At 38.9% G+C, this 25,804-nt stretch overlaps 1 protein-coding gene across 5 annotated transcripts in view; it reads right to left on the bottom strand.

Annotated features, from left to right (window-relative positions):
• NRP1 (neuropilin 1) overlaps positions 1-25,804 on the bottom strand; it is a 111,046-nt gene that overhangs the window by 40,329 nt on the left and 44,913 nt on the right. For all 5 annotated transcript variants that reach the window (XM_035319503.1, XM_035319506.1, XM_035319504.1 and 2 more), the window contains 4 exons: positions 24,988-25,169; positions 20,095-20,322; positions 12,843-12,998; positions 10,461-10,627 (listed from right to left, as the gene is read on the bottom strand). In XM_035319503.1, the coding sequence (XP_035175394.1) occupies positions 10,461-10,627; positions 12,843-12,998; positions 20,095-20,322; positions 24,988-25,169 (733 nt within the window). The remainder of the gene's footprint in view (positions 1-10,460; positions 10,628-12,842; positions 12,999-20,094; positions 20,323-24,987; positions 25,170-25,804) is intronic.

The following is a 25,804-nucleotide window of genomic DNA, read 5'->3' as shown; positions in this document are numbered from 1 at the left end:
GTGAATGGCCCCTTTCTCCAGCTAAGATACTTAGGAACCCTTGCTGAGCCATAAATGAGTCAGGAACGTAATACTTTTAATTAACGTTTTCTGAATACTTATTTGTAATTTACATTTAATTTTAAACCTGAGCTTAATCCTCTGATCTGGAATGAAGACAACTATTTAGTGCAGTTTGAATGTAACCTTCCCCAGTTTGTGTTAAAAACTATAGAAAAGGGAAACTCTATAGCAATACTTGCAGAACCACTCTTTTCTGAGAGAGGGACATAATTGTAGGATTTTTTTTCCCCCAAGTGTACTGAGCAACTAATGCACAAATGGGAAACAAGTAATCCAAAGCTTCTCTATCAGACTGCTTCACATGTGAATAACTGGGCTTTGGGTAGAAAACACTGAATTTTGCCTATGAAGTTCTCATGGAGCATTTTTTTTTTTTTTTTTATTATTTATTTTTTCCAGCTGCTGTCCTGTTGAAATCAGAGGGTACAGGCAGCAGGGCTAGATTTGAAATATGTTTTGGCATTTTAAATATAAATACAATATTAAACATGCATAAACACACAGAAGTAACCTCTGCTTCTTCCTGTTTAGCAGCATGCCTATGTTAATTGTGTAGGAAGTTCGTAACTGAGGATATGATGTGTTATTAAACCTGTCTCAGACTTTGATAGTGAAGATAGATCTGATTGTGATCACTGGAATCAGAGAAAGTGCCACTGAAATCACTGGAATTTGCTATAAAGTTCAAACTTTGGGTTTTCTATAAAAGTAGCAGCAAAATGTGGAAAAATGACAGTGTCTGAGATTTAAAACTTTTAAAGCCTAATTTCACTGGCAATTGGAATAGGTATATAACCTGTGTCACATAGAAATGTATGTATTTTTTCTGTGATCAGCTTTCTCATCTCAGAAAATCGGTGCAGTCTCTTTAAATCAGTCAGTCATCCACAGGAGTCTGCATTCATTTATTCTCTGTTAAATGGAACTGTCAGTTTCATTGCACCAAAATTCGATTTTCTATTTCATACACATTGTGTATGATGATTTTAATTTACTACTGGGTCACCAAACAAGTCACCACTTTTTAAAAAAATATGAGTTTCTGCTACTTTCTAGAAAAATGTCAGGTAACTGCAGTACATAGTGTGGTGAAGGTACTGTAAATGTTCAGGAAAAAATAAGAGACAGGCTATATATTCCAAGATCATCCTGTTTGGTGTGTCCCTCAGAGCTTCAGATGTGGATGAAATCCTTGTGATTTGGCTGTGATTTGGAAGACTCACTGTTGAGCATGGTGCTTTTGTCCCATGCCAGAGGAGGATGGGGAGAACAGAAGGGATGGTGCACGCTGGTGACAACCAAGGCAACTTCCCCTCTGGTGCTAAAGCAAAGCAGGAGACTGGTTCCTCCCGAGCTCTGCCCTTCTCTCAGCAAGGCGTGCTCAAACTCTGGCTGCTGGAATCTCGTTTTCAGGGTTTCACTGGGCAAAGCAGGGTGCCTGGTTTTTGTACTCCCACCTTGTCTCTCTAAAATTGGCTCTATCTTCAGCTATGTAAAGGGCAAAGCTATTGATTTTTAAGTGCTGTGACTTTGTAAAATAAACACAGGATGTATTTTCTTAGTTAAGCATATCACAGAAAGGGGGAGCACCACTATGGACTGTTAATTTTTACAGCCTGATAACAGCATTTTAAAATTATTCTGTGCTCTGTCAGCCCTTCAGCCCACAGTTTGAATTTAATAGGATTTGCAATGGAAGAGCCGCTGCTGTCTGTGTTAAGGCTGAAAGCCACCTTAGTCCCTACTACAATCATTTATAACCTAAATATGACCAGTTAAAATATGCCCTGGTTTTACATGAAATAGGACAAATTAACCTTTTCAGCAGCTTCAGAGGATCAACACTAGAAATGAATTTGGCCAAAGTGTTCAACACAGGAGGCTGCAGAGAAGAGAAAGACCAGACTGTACAGGTACTGCTGGCTGCTGGAAGTTGTCTATAAACAGAGCTCCTCCGAGGAGAAGCCAGTTGCACTGAAGATGGAGGAACCCAACCTCAGCTTAATGTTTGGTTGACTTTCTCTGCCAGTAGGCTTTGTTATCAGACAGCTTGAAGTTTACAGTGATGACTTTTTAAAGATTATTTTTTTTAAACCTTGAACAAAAACGTTAGAGGTGAAGCAGAATGGAAGTATTTCTCTGTTGAAATATACTTTATACTTTTTTTTTTTTTTTTTTTTTTTTTTTGGTGGAAAGAAGACAAATTGCTGTCTGAAGGGCAGGTATTTACCACTTGCAAGAAATGTCATTTATCCTTCCACTTTACCTATTTTGCTACTGCTGTGAAAATGTCACCTAATGGACAGAACAGAATTAAAGTGGGACAGAGAAGCAGAATAACACAAGGGCAGGGGAGGCAAATAATAACTCAGCAACAGAAAATCTGGAGCGTGGATGCTGGAATGGAGAAAGACCCACAGGACTCATGAACTCTTCAGCTTCATACTCCTGTGCAGGTGTGGAAAGAGTGAATAAAAATGCACAACCGTCTCTGCAAAGCACTCAGCAGTGCACCTATCATCTCCAGCCTGGGGTCAGCCCCGTGAGAGCAGAGACCTTTAGCTCAGTAACAACTCTGCTTATTATAACATGCCTCAGCTGTGTGTTCTTACCCAAGACTGTGTTTCTACCACTGCCCTTAGTCATTTAACTTCTAGCCTTAAGCTCTGCCTTGCCTGCAGTTTGACACCTGCCCGGTCTTGTAGATTAATTTATTTCTGCTGGACACAGAAAAATCTCCTTTTGAGATACCTTCCCTCACCTCTGCACGAAGCACTGGCTGCAGTGGAGCAGCTGCTTGGTGGTGCTGGGTGGGCAAGGCTGCCTCAGCCCGCATGGGGTCTGCAAAGCGTCCAGGAGAGAGCTCCCCTGCCAAGCAGCGTGGCACAAACAACTGATTTTTTTTTTTTTTTGGCAATTAAAAAAATCAGCAAACAATAACAAATGGTTTGAGTCAAGCTAAACACATGAACCCGTTGAATGGGGAAAAAAATAAGAGGGAGAAGAATCATCCTGTTCTGGATGTTTTTAAGTGGTTTTAATTTCTGTGAAATAAAGTAGAAGGAAAAGATGTTGTGATTAAAAACAACAACAGCAACAACAACAAAAAAACAACAACAAAAAAAACGTGGCATTTAATTTAAAAGCATATTTAAAGGTTTTCATTTCTTTCCCTCCTGGAACCAACTATTTAGCAAAAGTGAGACAAATTTACAAAATTATTTTCGCAGTTGCTGATTCAGTGCTTTTGCTGGACACATTTTTAATTCGCTATATCAGCTCTGTAAGGCCATCTGTCTTGCAGCCATTGAGGGGATGTAGGGCTGGACTGGGAAGTGGATGCCTAGGTAATTACAGAGTTATATACAAACTACTCAGATCTCTGCATAATGGATCCCCTGAAAGAACTGCAACTACTATAATGATTAGGCTGGTGGTGGAGGCTCAGAGGGGCTCTGCTTCTGCTGCTCTTCCATATGTTGCATGCAGGATTGCTCGAAGCCACACAGGACTCCCCTCTGTATTAGGGTTGATGCTGAAACATGTCAGTGGGATGTAGAGAGGATTTTCTTCTAAACTGCACTTTGCACCTGCACTTCTGTAGCAATAAGGCTGCCAACGGCTGCACACAGATCTCTGAGCATCCCTTCAGCCTCCCCAGAGTGATAAATCAATGGCTGGGAACTTTCTGGTACTAAAATAGCTCTTAAAGCACTTTGAATAATCAAAAAAACCTTCATACTTTGCAGGGCCCTTTTATTTCTCCCTCTCCCTCTTGTCTAATTTCAGTACTTGCCTTTGTGAAACTCTACCATTTATTCCCATGTCACAGTAAATAAAGGTACGAATGTATCCTGCTGGGTCAATTAACCCCAGTTCTGCACTGTGTCACAGCCTGCACTGGCTGTGATTTCCAGAAAGGAATATTCTTTTGTCATTCTTTGCCCGTGTGCAAACGTATGTTAAGACCATAAGATAACTGTAACACTTTTCCACACAAAGATAACTCTGCTTTTTGTGATTTCTGCAGTGCAGTTATGAACTGTAAAATGACATGAACTACATGCACAACGTGTATTCTTAAGTGGTAGAGAAGACAAAGGACTGACAGTTTTTGTACTTTCATGTCAGTGTGCTCCCTAATGATGGGCAAGCCTTGCCACAAAGCCTCTGAACCTCAGTTCTCAGGCAGTCCTTCAAAGGCTACAAGAAGTGGGAGGCTGAGGTTTCCCAGGTTTCATGTTGTTCTGTGCAGAAAGATGATGCTCTTCACTACATTATCAAACTCCAAAAGAAGCAGAAATAATAAGAATAAAACCAAAAGGCTTTGTTGACTTGCACTTCCTTGAGCTTTCATGTGAAATATTTAGATAAGCTTGCTCAGTAAAGTCAACCTGAGCAGCTGCCTGATTTAGGAATAAACCTGTTAATGAAACAAATGTGCTGTGCAGCAGCAATATATAAATACTGACTGCATTTTTAAGTGAATACCTGATAAGGAAATAAGCTATGACACAGATGAAAGGTCGAGACACCAACTGATGAACTGCAATTATTTTCAGAAGTGCTGCAGGAATAAATCTGTACTAATCTATATACCAGTTTACATCAACTATGCATGCTCGTGGGTTTCACTTACAAAGGAGCAAATAACAGAGAAGGTAGGTTACCGCAAATGTAAAGGAATGAAGACAAATGTGGAAGGAAAATTCCACCTCAGAGGTCCCACTCATTCTGATGAAGCAGTGTATACATAGAAGTGTTTTAAATCAATGGAAGTATATTTTCCTTGCACGGGAGAGTTAGTGTTAAATAAACAACTGATATTTCAATCAGTGGAGGTGAGGGGATCTCCCAGGTTGCTTTGTGAGGAGGCCACTTCTTACCTCTCCCTGGCCCTTCTCCAGATCCCTAACTGCCGCAAGATGCGGAGGGATAATTTTACACCAGGTCGGTTGATATTCCCAGGGGCAGCTGGGCTAGAGGTTTGCTCTGCGAGAGCCCTGGGTGCCAGAGGCATGGCTGTGGGGAGAGGTCCGGGTGGGCAGGAGGAGTCCAGGGGTAGCACACCAGACCGGCTTCTCCTGTGGACCTCTGCCTCTGTTTCCACTTCATTCCAGATCTGTGCCCTGCTAGAAAACCCAGCAGTACAAATTTGGGCTGAATGAGCCATTTCTGTCATATTAGCCATGACATACAATATGGAGTTCATCTTACTGTATAGTAGTGTGTCAGCAGCAGAATGGCAGATAATACCCAGTCCAGAGTACAATGTCTATTTATGTTAACCCCCGTTAACCTTTTTTGAACAAATTTGAACTGGTAGAGTGTGTTTATACCAGATTAGTGCCTTTTGTTTTATGGCTGCAAAGTTTTGATTTGATATTCTGATACTAGGATTCTTAAAGCTGAATAATTCATGGTTGTGTTGAACCTCAGCCATAATACAAACTGAGGATCTTGTACTATTAACAAACATGTTGTTATTATTTATTTATTTATTTGTTTGTTTATTTTCTGGGCAAGCTCAGTGTTATAGGATGGAAGAAAAATTATGCCACCCAGAAACTATCATCCAGCTTGGTGGGAGTGTAAAGATTTGTGTTATATACATTAGAAGAAACGTTTCGATAGAAAGCATACAGACTGCGGTAAAAGTACCCAGAAGGTGTTGCTCCTTGTGGGTTTGAAAACCCACAGCATTATGAGGATTGATGACAGCAGAGGTTCCCAGTGACCCTGGTAATAGGCAATCAGTTTCCCTTCAAAACCACACATATGTGGGTCTCAAGTGGCTCTGCCTTAAGGCACTCTCTGGCTGGGCACCCCAAAAGGATCCCTGCCTGTGGGCGCCACTGCCACCTCCCATCAATGTGACATGATGAAGCAAAGGCTTGCCATGCACAGCCAGCCATGGCTCCTGTTCGAGGGATTCAAAAGTGAGATGCAAAAAGTTTCCTAAACACAAAGACTCCACATGTTACTTTTTCAGATGCGTGTAAATGTGACTGCTGTTCTTAAATACAAATATTAAATCTACTCTGTAAAAATGCAATTACTGCTGCCATGGCAGAAATCAGTCGTACCTTTTGAGGAATGCCTTGAAAATGCAATCATAAAATCCCTTCACATTATGGATTTCATTAACATTGTACTCCCCTAGGATTCCCAATTGCACAATAACAGCAGTTCTTTAAATTTTAAATACCACAGACAGGAACAGTTTCACTAAAACCAGATGTGAAACCCTTGCACTGGCCTTCTTACTGGTTCTAAGTACTGAAACTGGCTGGTAATTGATACCTATTAACATGTTTGTTGTTCAGATTACAGAAATGGAAACACTATACTATTTTTCCTGTGAAAGGATACGTTAATGAGGGACAATGACTTAGACTGCAATGGCAGTTCCCCGCTCTTGATTAAATTAAAAGTCAGTTTTTATTTTTTATTTTTATTTTAAATTATGCTATTTCACACTGAAGGGCAGCTGAGTATGGAAAACCTAAGTGTAATAAACAAGGACATTTAGCTTAAGTTTGAGGAGCTAATAACATCCCATATGACAATAAACTAACTTTATGCTTATTTTTGGCAACCCTTGCCTCGTGCATATCTTTATTCCATTCATGTTAGGAAGTCCATAGACTTTATTAATGCGATTTTAAAGAAGAAATTCAATCTGGAGTGACTCTGTTTCTGATTATGGAGTCACTCCAAATCTCAAGTCAGTTGAGCAATTTTAAAAAGTGTATTTGAGGCTAAAAATAATGGAGAAGTTACTTTGCAGACTGATGGTGTGAGCACTAATTGATATTTTGAATCTAAGCTTTGGCATTTATTTCAAAACAAATAAGGAAAGGAATGAACAGGCAGCTTTTGTTTCACAGAGCCTGGCAGGCAGGCAGCAATTGGATGCATCCAGGAGCTAGTACCTTGTCAGATACAAAGGAGAAACCCAGTTTTTCCACCAAAGAATGGATTTCATGTCCACAGATGGAATTCATGTAAATCCATTGCTAACAGCAAGCCAACATTATTTTCCTAATTATTTTCAGTGAAATGGTCCAAAAGACGTCAACACCTCAAAGGGGACAATCATATCGCATGCCCTCTAGACGTCCTCTGTAGATACCAATCTCCCTTTGCTGATACGTAACTGAGGTTTTCTGTTTCTTTTGTCTTAGCAAAAACATTAACCTTGAAGGGAGGGCTAAGAGGAAAGAAAAGGAGACCTATAATATTTCCCCTATACAAAACAAAACAAAACAAAACAAAACAAAAGATACACTAACAAAATTAATATTTGGAGCTGAATTTTCAAGCTGTTTTGGTCATGTATAATTGTACATATCTCAAATATATGCCCTGGTTGCATATGTGTCTTGGCAGTTTAAAGGCAGACATTGCTACTTAACCAGCTGCAGTGTGTGTGCAGGTATGGAAACCTGCAAAATGTGGAATGATCAATGAATAATGATAGACATAAAAACTCTGTCTCTCAGACAATTGCACATAGGCAGAAATTTTCAATTTAAAAGTTCCAAGTTCATCACAGCAGTATCCTTCAGCCTCTTTTTTTTTTGCTACTGAATATTATCTAGAGCTCTTGCACTGTGCCACAAAAACTATTTGATTTGTACTGCACAAGAGCATATACTTCACACAAATGACTAGTTTACAATAGCATACAGGACAAAACAGAACAAAGTGACCTCAGTCCTTCATATAAAAGTGCCTTCCTCCAGTTAGAAAATAATACATTTTTTTTCAACGGTAATTTCAGAGCATTTTATTATTTGCATGTCCTTGGTTGTTTGTCTGTAAGCTCTTATGGAGATGAACATCTGTTCCTGGGGATATTTGACCATAGGAAACATGGGATTTCAATACTTTATCTAGATACAAACTCACAGCACATGCTTACTACCAGTGGCATCAAGCCTTTGTAGAAGATGGTGGTTCATGTGCTCAAGGTACCTGGTGATCTGAAGTGCTCAGCACCCATCTCAAGATCGTCAGTTAACTTTAACAGGGAAGTACCTAGAGCACATTTGAAGTCTTGAATTAGTAGTATGGTTGTTGAATAAAACTATAATAATTAATTATAATAGTTCATATTCTCATCACGCAAATGGAACAAGCGAGGAGTTAGGCCTTTGTGCCTTGTGAAAAGTCAGGGGATGACAAGTCCCCAGAGTAGCTTATCAGCATGGTTCATTCTGCTACACAGATGATGAGTGGTAGGATGATGAGATGCCACACAGGATTAGTGGTAGGCATGATTAACAGTTCTTCTGCAACACAAGTAAAGCACGTCTACACAATACAATTAATCTTCAAGCAGTTTTTTTTAGGCTCAGTCCTGCAAACAAGACCCAGCTCTGCAGTGGAGGCTGCTATAGCTTAGTTGCTCTGGTGTGAAATCTGCCTCTGGGGTGCTTGTCCCCCCAGCATGGCTTCTGGGCAGTGGAGGAGATGTCCTAGGGCTAGAATACTCAGGGAAATGGTACATGCTACCTTTTCCAAACCAGGGGCTAGGAGAAGTAGGTGAGAGCTGTGGCATGAGCAGGATAGCATACAATAAATCTCCAACTTCTTGGCTGATGGGGTACCTGGAGGCAGCATAAAGCTGCTCAACATTTTGCTTGGTAGTTGTTTCAGCCACTGAGCACCCTGGTTTATGGCAGAACACAAAGGAGACTGAGAAATTCCTGAGCAGGAGGCTTGAGGTACCCTCAGATGTTTTAAGCATAAACCACAGAGTAGCTTGGATTCTATTATGTGTCTGTTATTAAAAAAAGTTAATGGTTAAAAAAGGGCTTTGAAACTTTTTCTCAGAAAGATCTAGTTCTAAGTGAAAGGATTAAGCTATATGTATATGTATGTAGTCATCATAACTTAATAAAGTTAATAAGCACATAGAACACATGAATGAGATTTGACTAGTTCTCTTGTTTTGATTATCCAGTCATAAATGCATAAGTGACAGCAGAAAAGAAGGAAATAAAGAAAAAGTGCCAGCCTTCTGACCATATGAAACACATGGACTTTGATTCTTCTGCATTCCACCCTTTTTCTACATGCATTCCAGAGATTTCAAGTGGCAATGATTAATAACAAGACTAGCATTTAGATAAGGCTGGGGAGATTTTAACTTTTATTCCTACGTAAGGAAAAAGGATCAACAGAATTTTTTTTGCCACTCTGTAGCCTGATTAGGTCCATCATACACAATTACCAAGTTGCCAAGTGCTCAGGACGTGTAGGGACCCCTAAACAGGACATCTGAGAGTCCCTTTGTGTGCGAAGGATCAGAAATGAAAGATTTTCCCCTTTCTTCCCTTTATTAACTACTACTCAACATGTTTTTAAGCTTTCTTGCAGACAGCAAACCTCACAGGAAAAACCAATGTGAACATTCTTGTTGATGGCTAATGAGGCATTGTTTTTATATATCAGTTAGTAATTTCCTACAGAAAACAACAGGAGCAGGAAGAAAGTTTCATGTACATGAACAAACTTTCAGTATCACTAATATTGATCTAATATGCTTAAGTCCTTCTCTTAGTTTTTGCCAAAAGAAATAGAAACTAGATCACAACAAAGAAGTGTAAGTCAACCTACACAATCAAGATAAATCGGTATTTCTTGGCCTAATGAAATTAATATTGGCCTGTTACTATAGATTGCTATTTGCATACAGTAATTCATACAAGCAATTTTATCCTGTTCAGGAATCATGCACCATAACGCCCTGGTTACAATTAGCAAGCAACAAGCTTGAGCAGACCTGCTGAACCCAGAAATTCTCTTCAAGGGGGCACATGTTTGTAGTATTACTCCTGCACTATCACTGCAAAGCCCAAGTGTCCAGTCTTGCTAAAAAAGCTGTGTTTAAGGACATGGAAGAATAGCCATTGCACAGAGACAGGTAAACTCATCTCTTGTGTGAGATATTCTAGAAGGGATTTAGATCTTCTGAGGTGAAATCTGAGTGCATGAAAACACCATCCTGTATTAATGCTTAACTATAATCAGCTTGAGACATAGCACATGCTCAGTTTACTGGGACATTCCACTTTAAGTGCATGTTAAGCTAATATTGACTTTTCCACTAAACCAAAATCTCTGTTATTTGTGCCCAGAAGACTGAAAAAACAATAGACGTAGGAAGCAGAAGAATTAATCTTCCTGACCTTTCCTTTTTTTATACCTTTGGGAGTCAGTCTTTTTTTGTGTGTCTAATAAGGAATGTGAGCTATTCACTTGCAACGATTCTTAGATTAAGTAGAAGTACTCTACTGTATTATTTTGCTCTTTCTTTTGCATTCTCTACGTTCAATAAAATTCCACAGACCATTATTAATAATATCTTTAAAGTATTATCTTTTTACCTGTATCCATTCCCTGGTAGAATCTTCCCCTGGGGTCCATCCATTTTCAGGGTAATTTAGCCGAGACCTTTCTGAAGACCAGATAGCACTATACTGGGAGGAGACAGTGATTTGATCAGAGTGAATTTCTCCTGACTCCATACCTAGTGGTTCCATGCACTGGAAATCTGAAGAAAAATAAATTACCATCATTACTATGGTCAGCTTTTTGGTATAGACTTTGAATAATGAGAACATTTTCCTGCTTTGAATATGAATATCTAAAAAATTTATTTTTATGTGACTTTGAATTCTTTAGCAACTTTAAGTGAGGCAGTGTGGGGCTTATGGTGTCATTATTAATACTGTCATTCAAGTTGCCATGGCAATTCCTGCAATAATAATGCTATACAAATATTTTTAGCCCAGCATTGTTGCCATTTCAATACAGGACAATAAAATTCTCTTTTCTAGGGTAGCACACTCACTTCTGTAGATTCATAATATAAAACAATGTATGTTCAACTCATAATTATACACAAAGCCAGGAAAGACAAACCATATGACTGTACAAAACAATTTATTTTTTTAGAACTATTTACTCCAGTACAAAAAGTGTAAAATATTTTAAAAATATTATCAAAATTCAAGCTATTCTCTTTATGTCCTGGACACTGGAAAGAAACAGATCAACTAAATTTGAATCCAGGTCACAAGAGTATTGACACAAGGGAATTACCACCTATTCTGTAATGTGCTGTATTTTATAGAGTTGACCATCTCCATTCAATCTCATTCTGTTGACACAAAAATTACCTAGATAATTTAGAGTCAATTGACAATACAGTCAATATAGTGAGTTCAAAGGCTGATAGGGCATGCAGTCTGAATTCTTTTCTCACTCTTCAAAAAGATATTACTACTGAAGCAATAGAAGCCAGTGGCCTTGGATGGATCCTCAGAAACAGCTGCTTGTGGACCTCTGCCAGGGATTTACCGCCCGCATTGCAAGGGCCGAACATGTGCCTACACTTCACTTTGGGAACTTCACCATTAATATATATAAATCATTCCTTCACTGGTAGCTTAAGATAAAATGCCAGTGTGTGAAGTGGAGGCCCTGACATTTGGGTACATACTTGTTCTTAGCACACCTTGTCTGGATCTGAGAGAAGTAGCTGTGTCTCTAAGAGAGGGGTGGGTGCTTAGTCAAAGTTTTCAAGACCCCCTACTAGAGATAGCTGTCTGGATTCATTACTAAGGTCAGGGCTACCATTTCTGTGTTACTATGGGAAGCTTGTTCTGCTGCTGCCTCTGATTCACCTCATCTGTTGAGCAAATGCAGTCTTGAGCTTTGAGAGCTACAGCTCATTGCTTCTGTGCATGTAGCACCCATTTCCCCATTTCCCTGCTGCTTCAGTGTAGTAGGGGCCTCGGGTGAAGTACTGAAACTGAACTACTTTAGGGTAAGACTTCAAGTAAATCAACTTCAGCTTGGAATCAGAAGGATTAGCCACTACAGAGGACACAAGTGAAGGTAGGTTGGTGTCATATTACAATATCTAAAAAACAGGTGTCCAGTCTGGTGGATTCTTCCCATCCATGCCAGCTGGGGTATGTCCCATTACCTCCTCCTTGTTATGCATCTACATGGAAGCTAATGAAGATGCAAGGACAAAGGAGAGGTGAGGAGAGACACGAATAATTTCAGTTTACTGATTTTTCCTTTGTTCCTTCTTTGACTAAACAACTACATCAACTCTGAATCTACTCAAAACTCAGTCACAGAGAGTTTGATTTAAAGTGTTTTATCATCAAGCAAAGCAAGGAAATCTGCAAGGACATGTTGTAACACAGCCCATTATTTTCCTGTGTCTCCCTCACTTGGTTTCATTCTCTGTGCAAAGAGTAAGCATGAAAATGAGGCAACTGGGAGAAAAGTAACAGACAGAGAACAAAGCTTAGATAGCTTATTAAATGGTTTAACAGGAGCATGTATTATTAAATGGGTTCTTTTTATTCAAGAAATCAATCATCAAAGCTTTTTCCATGTAATAAAAGAAGGCTTTGGATGGTGCATTCATTGTTCATGTTTCGTTGTTTTAATGTAACCGTTCAATTGCCCTGCATTCCTGTGTTTCCTCGGTCAACACAGTTTTTAATGATAATTCTTCCAACTTCCTGGCAATACTGAGGAATAAAACTGCAAGGAAAACAGCTTTTCAAAGGGTAGCTGTACATAAAAACAAAACAAAACAAAACAGAAAAAAACAGAACCAATCCTCCCCCACCATCTTATTTATTTACAGTTTCTTTAAAGTTTCATGCAACACCTGGTGTGCAAGAAGAAGACATAACAGAGAATATTTTCCAAGAAGCTCTGCAGGATGGATAAATACTGACCTTCCGATACACTGCTCTGCGACACGCTGTAGTTTGCTGAGAATCCCTCTTTTGCTATTGCACTGTCGGTGTAAAATACCATTGAAAGAATCCCTGTTGAAGAGCGGATGCGGCCTGGGTTGTTCTGCCCACAATAGCGCCCTATGTGTGGGCCAACTGCAAAAAGACAGAATATAATAGTAAACTACCACTTCTGCTGCAACAATAGATGACACTACAATAGCTTCCCAAAGAGATTCCCTCAGCAGGAATAAGTGAACCTCTACAACCGTTTAAAATCACAGCCTCATCAATAACTTAGCAATGAACAATAAATTTCTTACCCTGCCCCAGTAATCTTACTTCTAAAATGTTCCAGATAACACTCCATAAAACCTCTGAAAACGTAAAGAACCAGGATTTCAAAAACTTATCCTTTAAAGTGCACAGAGAGGGCAATGATGCACAAAATTACATGTACAAAACAGCAAAAGTATTTTCCAAAGTGTGGTTGAAGCACCTATTTATGACAAGGACATCTGAATGTCCTGATTTGCCCACCCAGCCAACAAGATGCTGAATAACCTTAGCTCTGGGAAAAGCTCAGACAACATTTTCCAGGATTTATGCCCAATGCTGCAGACAATCTGTTAATTTTATAGCAAATTTGGGAAAAAAAAAATTAAAAAATTGCTCTTGCATTGAGGCAATGACCAAATTCTCTTTTTTTTCCCCTCCTATTTAGACTTTCAGGATATCCTCATGGATTGTTCACCCATATGCTCAATATTAAAGAATATTGTAAAAGAATTCAAGAGGAAAACATTAATCCGTTCAAAAGTGCAAGGATTTCTTAAGTATATCTCCATGTTACAGAACAAGCACACATGCACATATACATGATTTCTCTCGGTGTTAATAATATATAAACTGGTTCCTGATATTTTTCTGGATTTCCTGTGCAGTGAGATAATCTTTTCCCTTAATTAAGCTACTCAAATCACAACTAACATATGTGGCCTTCTTGCACTTGAGCATTCCCTACAGATAGGTCTCTAGGCTGTTGAGTAGTGATACATCTGTGCTTACAAACAATAAGAACAGATAATGCTAAAACGCCATGCATGGAGTCAATCATAAAACTAATCAGAGAACGTCATTCTAATGCTTACACCGCTGGTTTCCAGGCTTAAATTAACACCTTGTCACATCTCTAGTAACTCCATTTAACTTTCAGTTTAAAATATAAAATGTTTATATATCCTAATTATTCACAGTTCAAAGAAAATCCACAGCTAACATCATTTTTTAGTCATTCGTTGGCATTTTCCAACAAGTAAAACAGTTCTAGCTTGGAATAACTTCATTATGTAAGCTACACATTTCTGTAAGGCCTTCAAGTTGCCAGAAAGAGAGAGCTCATATGATATAGCTTTTCCTGCCAGCATCTATTTTTCAAACCATATTCTGGCCAGAGTTACTCTTCAGTTACTTTGGCAATCTTAGGGCATTTAGAGTACCTGCCAGTCCAGCCCTTTTTCCCCAGGGTTGTTCAATGAGGTACTGACAGTGTGGAACACCCTATAGAGCATATGATTTGGATTCTTTCTCACTCTAGTAATCATTATCTAGTAATCAGTTTTATTATCTGTAGCAAGAAAGTACTTGTTTTGGACTGTCACCATTACTAGCCTTTTTAAAACATGAAATAATACCCCACTTCAGGCTCTAATTGCTGCAGTTCTGAGATATATATATATATACACACATATATATAATTCTGTATGTGTAAACAACGCTGATCCTGCTCTTTCACATGATGGTCTTTTGACATTACAGCCACTGATCTTGCTCTGAACTGCAAGAAAACAGGGAGTATAAGGCCATCATGTTAGGGCATTCTGAGCCTCCTTCCTCCCATTTCCTGCGGGGAAGCCTCTTTGAAATGACAAACAGAAGAGAACTTTGTTTAATGCAGACAGGCTTTAAGATTCCCCATGACTCACTGGTTTATAATTTTAAGACACATTTAATGTTTCTGCATTTCAGTCTTCTGCAGATTGGCCCTGCTATCACAGTACCCTTTGCTAGCTGTGTAGATGCGGGAGCCAAAAACTTGCAGAACATGACAGAAAAAGGTACTGAATTTTTTGCACAACATGTAAACCTTACTTGTCTGAGCTAATACGGTATTTATTTAAGCAGAACTGGATCAAACAGAGATTCTTACTTTTCTTATATAAATAGCTAACACAACTAAAATTCTTCTTTTTCCTGCCTTTTTCCTTTTTTCTGACTCTTCTTTATGACCTGAGAAGAGCTTTCATAATAGACCAGATACAGCCCCAGATGGGAATTTTAGGCTAACAGGTGCTGAAAAGTCATTAGGCCCAGAAAGCTCTTTGCAGGCTCTGCCTGTAGACCATCATGTCACTGCTGGCATCCCACAGGAAAGCTTACTCCAAATATAAGCCACTTGGAAATATCCTCATTCAAGGTCATTTCTACATTACCTGAAGAACAGAGGCATTTTTGTGAGCCTGCTACTTCACTTGACTGCACATGCTTTAGCTGTTTCTGAGACTTTGGCTCCTCTGTCCACTGGCATGGTATGTTGTAGTAGAAAACAGCTACCTTCAGATTAAATGATGGAGGAATAACCGAGAAAGATGTTTTACAAGCTTTCCCCAAAATGCAGAGTCTAATTTTAGTGCTTGAATAAATCCTTGGTTATTCTTAGTAAATACGGGTGAAGGTTTACAGGATCTGAATTATCATCTGTATAGAATATGGTTGACGGCTTAAGGCTAAACAGAAACATCTTCCCTACTTATTCTTCTTTTCTTTTGCTTCATACAACTGACAGCATAAAAGGTGAAATTAATTCCAAATCTGCCCTTTGCCCTTCTAGCCTTCAAAGACTATAAGTATCAGCTAATTTTGAGACTTGTTGAAATCTGTATTTGTCCTTTTGGTTGAAAACTGAGCTTTTGGAATACAATAATAATTTTTAAAAAACACTGAAAAATACTATATTTTATTAGAATATTAGAATATGTTTAATATTATATATTTTTAGAATATTAGAAAAATATCCTAAAATATTAGAAGAAATGTTCGGTTAACTAGATGTTTTACTGAATTTTAAAGTTGGCCTTTATAAGTGTGCTGGTGTGCTGTGAACAGTACTTTCACAGCAGTGTGATTGTTATTAGAAAAACATTTGCACACTATTTAGGATGCTAAAGAGAAAAGAATTGAAAAATGAATCCTGTTCTCACAGTCCACTAGTCACACTGAGCTTGTATACACTTTTATATCGTAATGGTTTCTCACAAAAGTGTAGAAAGCAACCACAATAGAGGAGGAAAACATCCAGATTAATAGCAACCTTCATTTGCACTGATGTTAACAACTGCAGTAAAGTCTCCTGCTTTGCTCTGTAATTCAGTGGAAGCTCTTGTGGTATTGACCGAAGCAGCAATGCTTAGCCTGTGGTTCTCAAGCCGTATGTAAACTTCTTTAAATTACTTTTGAGCCCTAGTAGACAGTCTATAGAGTTTCAAAGAGAGCTGCATGATGAATATGTGCAATCTATCACTTAAGCTAGTCCTGGTTTTGAGTGGGCTATTTTTCTTCAAAGTCATCAATGGACTGTTCTTGGCCAAGGCTCGCTGAGGTATATTTGTGCTTTGGGCAAAGACATTTTTGGTGTCTAGTTTATTTATTAAAAATCATACATTTCTATTCTGTGACCTACTCTCTCCTGCTCCTGCTTTACCTGTTACTGTCTTCAAACCACTGTCCCTTTTCTGCACAATATTTGCAAAATGCACATGTAATCCCCAAATATTCTCCAATGTGTTTCACTTTTTGCTTTCTTTTAAAGAATAGACCAAAGGGCTCCCATGGCATACAGTTAGGTATAAACAAAATACCAGGATTAAGGCATTCCTGAATGCCTAACATTCCCATCCTGAACTGGCAAAACACTTACACTAGTGCTTAACTTCAGACCTGTAAGAGTCCTCTGTGAATTCCTTTTGAAGTGAGTCTAACCACTCGTGTTCCAAAGATAAGTACTTGTTTTGCAGAATCAAGATGCAATTACTCAGCACCTGCCAGATTCAATCAACTAAAAGGATGACCAGGAAGGCTGAGGACTTCATGAACATGACAGAGATTTCAGAATTAACTTCTTCATGAATGATCATTATGGTTGCTGGTGAATTTTCTGAAGAAAAATATCCTTTTAAATATCTCTGTTATTCTTTATTTAAGAGAAAATTTCTCTCTCTCTCTCTGTCTCTGTGTCATATTATTAAAAAAATAAATAAAAATAAAAATCATAATCTCTGCAAACTAGAGCTGTGTTGGGGGGACTGTGTTCAGGGGACTTGAACTGAAGGACATACATTTTTTCCCAAACATTTTTAGAATAAAAGTTTATAGTAAAACAAAACAAAGTGTTAAACTCCTTGTACATTGCTTTCCCCTAAGGCCATCTGTCTGCCCCATTATTAGAGCTAGACATCCTTCTACTCTGTGTTTATATAAGTGTAGTGCAGTGGGGGCTTTAACCTCTACCTCAACTGGGCATGTGAGCAGTAATGTAGTGAAATAGCTTCCTTCTTTATGGCTATGTCCACATGATGCAATAAAGCTGGCCAGGGAGCATCCTCTGGACCTGCGGTCAGTGGCCAGGGACTGTTCCTGGGACCAGACTAGCAGTGTGAAATAGCTCGCTCCCATATGGCTCTTCCTTTTGTAGCAGGATGATCATAACCAGCATGCCTGCTGGGAACAGTCCCCAGCTCCTGCTGCCCTCCAGACCATGCTTGGGAATTACATGGGGAATTGTAAGGTGATGTGGGTTAAAACTGTGCAAGGGAGCATGCCAATGATTAAGCAGTACACACAACCAGAGACTGTTCCTCAAGCCTGGTGCTTCAAAACATACTTTTAAAATGTTGTTTCATGGACTATAGGGAAACAGGAACATCCTGGAAGAGCCTCCCTTGCTCAAAGGCAGCCACATTATTTGAATATTTTTCAGAAATGTACTACTTCCATGCAGATACAAACTAGATTTATGTTGCCTCTCTTTCCTTCCACCCCTATCTTCAGTCTATTGCCAGATCATACCATCAGTTTCCTGTGTCATCTTTGTTCTTTGGCTGAAATAGTTCTCCCTCTCAAGTATTCATCCCATGATGCATGTATACAGAAACAATCACATCCTCTCTGCCTTTGTTAAGTTAAACAAGATCCTGAGTGCTGGCTAAAGAACATCCCACAGTGAAATGATATAGGAAATGCTTCCCTACAACCACTACAAGCTCCAACATTTTGTATCTAAGGAAACATTTCTTTCTAGTCTACAAATTCAGCTGAATATTTACAAACATGTAAACACCCTTATTGGATGTCAGAAGCATTTTGGATTTAGACAGTTTGTGGGGGAACTGGAAGGCAGATAACGCCTGTTAATTGCTCTTCAGTATGGCTCAGTCACTTTCTTGAACCAGGAAATTACCACTTTGAAACCCTCTGACACTAACAATAATGCATTTCTTTTTGGTAATATTACACATAAATAGATTGATTGGATCATCTTTTCACAAGTCAGTTGAAATCCAAGTTCTACAGGAATTTAGCTTGAAAAGATTTGGCCTATATACAAATAAAGCTATTATTAAATGTTCCAGACATCATTATTGTGTTGTTAGAATACTGTTTTCCTAACTGAGGCATTAAATACTAAGTAGTATTTCAGTTACTGTTATGGCTCTTTTTTTGCTATTTATTGGAGTGGATTGAAAAGAGCCATGATAAAACCATTAAGCATAAAACAAAACGGAAGAACAAATATATGTTAAAAAGCACATACCTATTTACCACAGCTTCAATAAATACTTTAATTAAAATGATATTGGTGATATATCTAGGAAAGCAGGCAAGCTTAGATGTGTTATTAAAATATGTTCCTGAATTTATGTTTTCATTTAAATTAAATATTGATGTAACATTAACAGTTTGTAGAAACTGCCAGAAAATATCTATTAATATGGGTTAGCACACCAGCAGAAAACTGAAATATCTGTAATTAGCACCCAACAAAACAACTTCAATCATGAATTTTCATCAGTCAATGAATTTTGCAACAAGTTACAGAAGAAAGAAGAAAAAAGGCAGCTACATGATGCTTCTCTTTATCAGTCTGCACCATACATGGAAATAGTGAAAAAGGCATCACAAAAAGTTTTACATAGAGGTTTGCACAATTTGTATGGGTGGTTGGCCATCCTAAAGATTAAGTACTCAGCCTGAGCAGCCCCTTTTAGGCTGCAGCCTACCTAGCTGGGTCCATGGTTGTCCTACCTAGAGGGGACTTAGCTATTGTGGGTCAATTGACTTAGATGAAAAAATAAAGAAATCACACAGCTAATTTGTTTACCAGACTCAGTGTAAAAAGGGGATATGAGATTTGATGTGGGGTGAAATGAGGGCTCATTGGGTCCATAAAGTTAGCTAATATCTAGTTAGGCACTTACGGAATTACACAAAGTCAAGTGTGGTCAATAACTAAGTGGAAAATTACTGAGATGCCAGAGAAGTACGTACCAGAAAGGCACCAAAACACCCACCTTGGCACGTGTGCCCAGCTAATCAGAGATTATAAATTAGCAAAGTAAGATAAAGCTTTTGGATTTGTTTATACTGCTGGAAGAGAGAGCACTGTCGGAGAGGAACCCTGTGGTGCCTGATCACCAATGCCACCTGAATGGCAATGGGACTGTCTATTGACCTGGGGAACTGTTCAGTGTGTGTGACTGGAATTGCATGGATGCCACATTTGCTCTGGCAAAGAAATTCTCTGCTTGGACAGCAGTCCTGAAACCCAATTCCTCCTCAGGCTGGAGAGTTAGTACCTGAACTCCAATTTGTGCAAGATTTTGGAAATTACTGGACAATTCTCATTTAACTTATTTTAGTGTAGGAAGTCCATCACAAATTCCCTCTAAAAATATATTTTTTCCCCAAGCCAACTGTTCAAAACTACATATATTTCATTAAAAAAAGTCCTTCACAATGTGATATGCTTTACTGAATGAATTTACGGAGCGTTTTCCCCATTTCTCTTTAATTCAACTCATTTCATATAAATCAAACAAGGACCTCTCTACTCTGGCATTAAAAAAAATGAGAATATGCCTTCTGCAGCACACTGTGGAGTAATGGTTATGTGTATCACAGTCCATTTTTCTCTTACCATCAGGGAATCCGTCCCAGATTTCCAATCGGTCATAGCGACAGAACGCTCCCCCTGGGGTATTTGAATCAGGTTCTAGTTCAAAGCTTTCAAATTCCAGTATAATCTCTGACATCTTTGGTGCAAAGATAATATAAGTGCATTCAAGGCTGTTAGGATATTTTTCAGGGAATCCAGGGGACTTTATCACTCCACTTGATGAAGTAAAGTTTCTGGAGCATTCAGGTCCTACAAGAGAGAGAAAAAATCACCTGGGTTAACACTATGCTACTAAGCAAAGTAGTTTGCTGGAAAACAAATTAGGCTGTATTGTCTCTCCAGCAGCAAAGGTGGCTTTTCAATGAAACACCTCATTTTAATCACTGTATTAATCATTCAGCCAGCTTGCTCATATTACTGCTAGTCAGGTTTTAAAGCGCAATTCACATACGCTGTCTGATCTCCAATTTTCAATTTGTATGGAACAATATGAAAACTTGTACCAGCTCTAGAAAAAATTATGACAAATACAAAGTCATGTGGGAACAATGAAAGTGTAAGCTGCAGAAATCTCGACAGAGCCCTAGAGAAATAATTATAGCCCCTTCAAGCTCAAATCTTTAAATCTTGTGGCTGACAAGCTTTTATTGGTGAAATAGATTATATTTTTTTTCCAAAAGTGGGTGAGTGAATTCAGTAGAGGGAGTAGTGGTTTCAGATTCCTGGAGCACTGACTCAGTAACTCTGCCAGATGTGACCTATGCCTCCTTGACAAACTAAATGTGAAAGGTAATTCGTACATGTACCAAGGGTGAATGACTCATTCTGAGTGGTGTTGACACAGGTGCACCAGTAAAATGTTGCTGTTAGTGCAGGCATGATAAACTGTGTGATTACAGGCGGTGTTGCTAGAAGTCACCTAATGTCAATGTTGACACATTGGTTTCCCCAGTGTCCCCACCATAGCATAAAGTGATGTTCCAAGCACTGCTCTTGGTAGAGCAGGAAAGTGGTGCTGGAGATGCGAGGGCAGGTCACTGGACTTGCCTTTGTGAATACAAGGGACAAAAACCAGAGTCCATCTCTTGTTGACAGATCATGTTTCTCCTTTGTTTAAGTCCCTCGGGAAACCTCTCTATGGATCCCACATCTGCAGGTGTGCTTGCAATAAGCCGCAGGTACTGCCCACGCATCTTCCCATGGGGTCAACTCAGGTACCCCTCTCTCTGACTTTTGACACTCCCAGTTTAATGGAAAGTGATTTACAGGGTTTGGGACATCTGTGGATGGCAGCTGACCTGGGGAGTTTGGGTAGGATGACTCAGATGATTCTCTTCTGACATGGAGTAAAAGAAAGACACAGGCAACAGAGTTTGGTTGCAACAGGTCTGTGCTGGGGAATGAGTGTGTGTGAGCTTTCAGCGTGGATGAGGATGCCCAGCTTCCTTAGAGACTGTAGTCAGGAGCCTTAGAGGATTTCCAATGCTTAACACAGATCATTCAAGGAAAACATTCTGGCTTGTTGCATATATGAATACTCTTACTTCACCATAGAAAATGTTTTCCTTGTGAATGTGCCAAACATATTACCCCCCACAGATTTGGACACCTCCCAAGTAAATTCAGAATGCAAGAGAGAGGGCTGAAAGAATTTAGTCAGTTCAGGTATTTTTGTCCTTCAACAGACACTGATGGGAAATGCTTGAGCTATCACATCAATATTCAGAACACTTCATGGCATATTTTGGAAGATGTAGATATTAATGCTCACGTAACCTGACCCATTCCAATTTGGGAAATTACATTTTGCCTATAATTATATCGCCCCCATACACATTAGCCGGATATTTCTCTTCTCTCCCTGTCATTCTCTTGTCTCCTTGTCATGTATGGGAGGGTTATATCCTAGCTGTTGCTCCACACTCCCACCAGTAGCTGCTGTTCCAGGATAAAATAGCTTTGGAGTATGCCATTCATAGCATAAAGTGCTCTGTACTCATATTGGAATCCAATAAAAGATGCAATATAAAATGTAAGCCAGTATCATTATTGCTTTATTAAATACAGCCAAATCCTGGCTCTGTGAGTGCGTGATCATCAGGCTTCTTACACTCACACATGGCATCTCAGTACCAGCTTGCAGTGTTTTAAACATGTTCAAGCCAATCTGGTGCAAGAAACAAAAAACTTTTTTGAGAAGAGCTGCTTCACTAAAATGCCCGCCGCAGATTTTGACCCATTATTGACACTGTGAAGAAACCCCAGGAATTAAATCAACACTGAGGCTACAAGGTACTCCATGAAGTAATCTTCATGGGAAACTGGCAGAAAAGGCTCTTGCAGAGACCTAACAAAATAGATACTTCTGAGGCAGAGAGATTACATGTGTGTGTGTGCATGCAACATAGTAAAAGGGATGAGCTGAAGGGAAGGGACAGGAGACAAAAGTGAGAGCAAAGAAAGAGAAAGGGATCATTTCATTTGCTCTCTATAGGTGTCACTGAGCCAGAAGACCATTTGCCTTCTTGGTTGACACTGACTTTTCTTTCAAATTACACTATAAATTAAGGTTTGGAATGTTGGACGTGAGCTATCTTGATCCTCTTCTAGTCAGTAGGCCACTCACCCATCCTATGGGAGAATGGCTGTCAGAGCCAAAATAAGGAATATTTCAGGTGAGCTAAACATTAGGCAATATGGATTTCATATTGTTCTGGAACTCAATATCTCCTTCAGTGTTTTGATGGCTCAGGAACTGTATGAGAAGTAAAGGCAGATCCTACTCTCAAAGTCCATAATGCAAATATCATTTATCACATGTGCTAAGTCTAGGTTCAGGATTCAGCTGAATCTGGAACCTACAGGTTTAGGATTTTCAGGAACCTACTGGTTTAGGATTCAGGTTAGTGCACAGGTAGAGTAATGTAATTTTTCTTTTCTAAAACTAAAGATGCTCTCACATCTTGGGATGTAGGAGTGCTGGCGTGCAGCTCAGCCTTTGTCTCAGTGCCATAGCAGCTTCGGATTGGGATCATTTTAATGCTTCTCATGTCTGGGAAATGATAAGTGAGGTGGTGAATATGCTAAAACAGGGCATGCTAGTCTGGTGTGCACATCTGAGCTTCGTCTGCATAACAGGGTAAACTGGTCAGCTTTATTTGGTACAGAAATTAAAATGCAAATTTGGAATAGCATCTATGCATTAACTTAGAAGTTAAAAAGGGATGTGTTCCCACAGCACCTATAACTTGTACCCTTTGTGTACACACAGCTTTTTCTAATGTTGTACCTGGTGATAACTTTTCTGCCTTAATAAACAATTTATGTGGAATGAACTAGAGTTAAAGTTGCTCTGGGAGCCATAATTTTGAGTTTGCTGACTTCTGTGTGTGTAAAATCACATTCATAATGCCAACTTAACGTGCTTAATGTGTATCACTGAGAAATGTAAATGACCACACAAGGAAATAAGCACAACATTCCTGTCAGAGTTCTGACTTGCCACTACACTATTAGAAAATAAATAAAAGCTTTTCTTCTTGAAAACACTCAGTTACTAAAATAGATTGTTTCATGGGCCATTCTTTCACTTGTTCTCATGTTTCAGCCTTGGTCTTTATGAAAGATGGTACTGTATATATATATGCACTGAGAAACTTCAGGACACAATTTCAAGAGTTTAGCCTCCTAAAGACACCAAAATAAATAGAGATATTTTTCAGGAAAGCTTGGTGTCGTTGGATGCTGAGCTCTTTCAAAAAAATTTGACCCTGAAGGTCACCAAAAGAATTTCTGGGAGCCAAGAGTGGATTTACAGACAAGGAGGATGGTGAACAAGAGGTCTGTGGCCCCAGTTAACACTGTGCAGAGCAGCATTTGTGTGCAACTGAAGAGAGACCTCACTACTGAGATTCTCCTCATTAACAGTACGGCTACTGCCAAATGTGTGTGCAGAAGACAACTGAAAATCCAGCTCTGATTTAGGTATGTAAAAGGGACTTGAACTAGTTCTGAAAACGTAGCACTGTTTGGGAGTGGTTTGCATTGGAAATTTGGAGTTTTTATCTGCTTTTGTAAATATGACTCATATCATTGATGTTGAAGTCAATAGTTATTTTTGGTTGGTTGGTTGGCTTTGCCTTGTCTTAAGCTTCTTGTTTTTTTGTAGACTATCTGGTTGTGGTCCTATACTCTTCAGAAATGGGACATATAAATAATTTATCTCCATCCAGCTATAGGGAAAGCATATGCCAAAAAAATTATCTCATGGTCCTTATAGCTATTGATTCAGAGAATTATCAAAGAAAGACTGTCTATAAGTCTGGTTAACCCTGGACTGTTTCTCTGGGCTTTTTTTGCACCCTATACCACTATCTGTGCTCCCTGCACAAGCATCCAGTAGGACAAATTTCTGAACTGTGTGACCTTCCCCACTCCTTTACCTCCCAAACATGATTTGTGAAAGGAACAGAAACATCATCTGCTGCCCATGTGTACTCTGGTCCTTTCTGAGCTCACAGCTGCCTGTTGGGAATGCAGAGCAAAGCCCTAACCACAATAAGACTGAGACTCAGAAGTTTACAGTGCTGTTAAGGCAGTAACATTGTAAATTATACAGCAATTATTATCACAAAAAAGGAAGAAAGCTAATGGTTTTAAGAAGATCCAAAAAAACAGCTGATGAAGACTATCAGATTACACCCAGAGGAGTCAATCCTCAAATGCAGCTGACCCATTGGATTCATAATCATTTACAGCCATTGAATACACGCCCCACATTGCAATGACAAGGGTAATACAATTTTCTCTTTCAAGCATTTTCCCACATTTCCACCATTCCAAAATTATTGTGAACTTTTTGATGAAAACAAAAATCACAAAGTATGAGCTATATAACAATAAATTGTTTCTCACCTCTTTTGAAAACTTCGTAACGGATAGAAAATCCTGCTCCATGTGTTTCATAGTCGGAAACAAATTTAATGAAAAGATATGGTCCTGAAGACACCAAAGGAGGGGGAGCAATTTTTCCACAGTACTTTCCCCATAAGCGTCCTTCAGCATTATCTCCATCAATCACTTCAACATAATCATACCTGGTAGATAAATGGAAGGAAGAAACTTTTAAGTTCCAGGAAAGAAGGAGACCTAATTAATTTAGAAACTGTAACACAACATAGATAATCAAGAAAAATGCTAGCTTGCTTGGAAAATGCATTATGCTGAAAGATGTAAGCAAAATGAAATAATTAAAATGGACTACATTATGTCTGTAGACATCATCTGGCAACATGGAACTATTAGGAAGAATGGTGTCCATTATGCTTGCAGACAATGTCAGCTAAAGTAACCAATTAACAAGAAAAAAAAAAAAAAGGAAATCTCATGAGCACAATTCTGTATTATTAAATTGTGTTCCTTTGTCTGTGTAGTGTTGTTATCAATACATAATGCATAGCATTCTTTTCAAACTGTGAAGTTCTGTTATGAATTCAAAAATGTCTTTTTGGCTGGATCTCTTTATGAACAATACTTTGATTTCCATATGCTGTCCTCCAAACATATGTCCACAGAATAATAAATAAATCCCTAACATTAGTTTTTCTTCAAAACTCCATCATGTTGCAGATCAGTGATAGAAAAATCTGTTATCTTCCCTGTTATTTGGACAAATAATTTTGAATCTCAAAATCCACACATCAATCGCAACACTTCAGTTTTCTCAGAAAAA

This window comes from Oxyura jamaicensis, chromosome 2 (genome assembly GCF_011077185.1).
Source record: "Oxyura jamaicensis isolate SHBP4307 breed ruddy duck chromosome 2, BPBGC_Ojam_1.0, whole genome shotgun sequence".
In the NCBI taxonomy this organism is placed as follows: Eukaryota; Metazoa; Chordata; class Aves; order Anseriformes; family Anatidae; genus Oxyura; species Oxyura jamaicensis.
The sequence above is the reverse complement of the archived record's forward strand: the minus strand, read 5'-3'. Positions and strand labels throughout refer to the sequence as shown.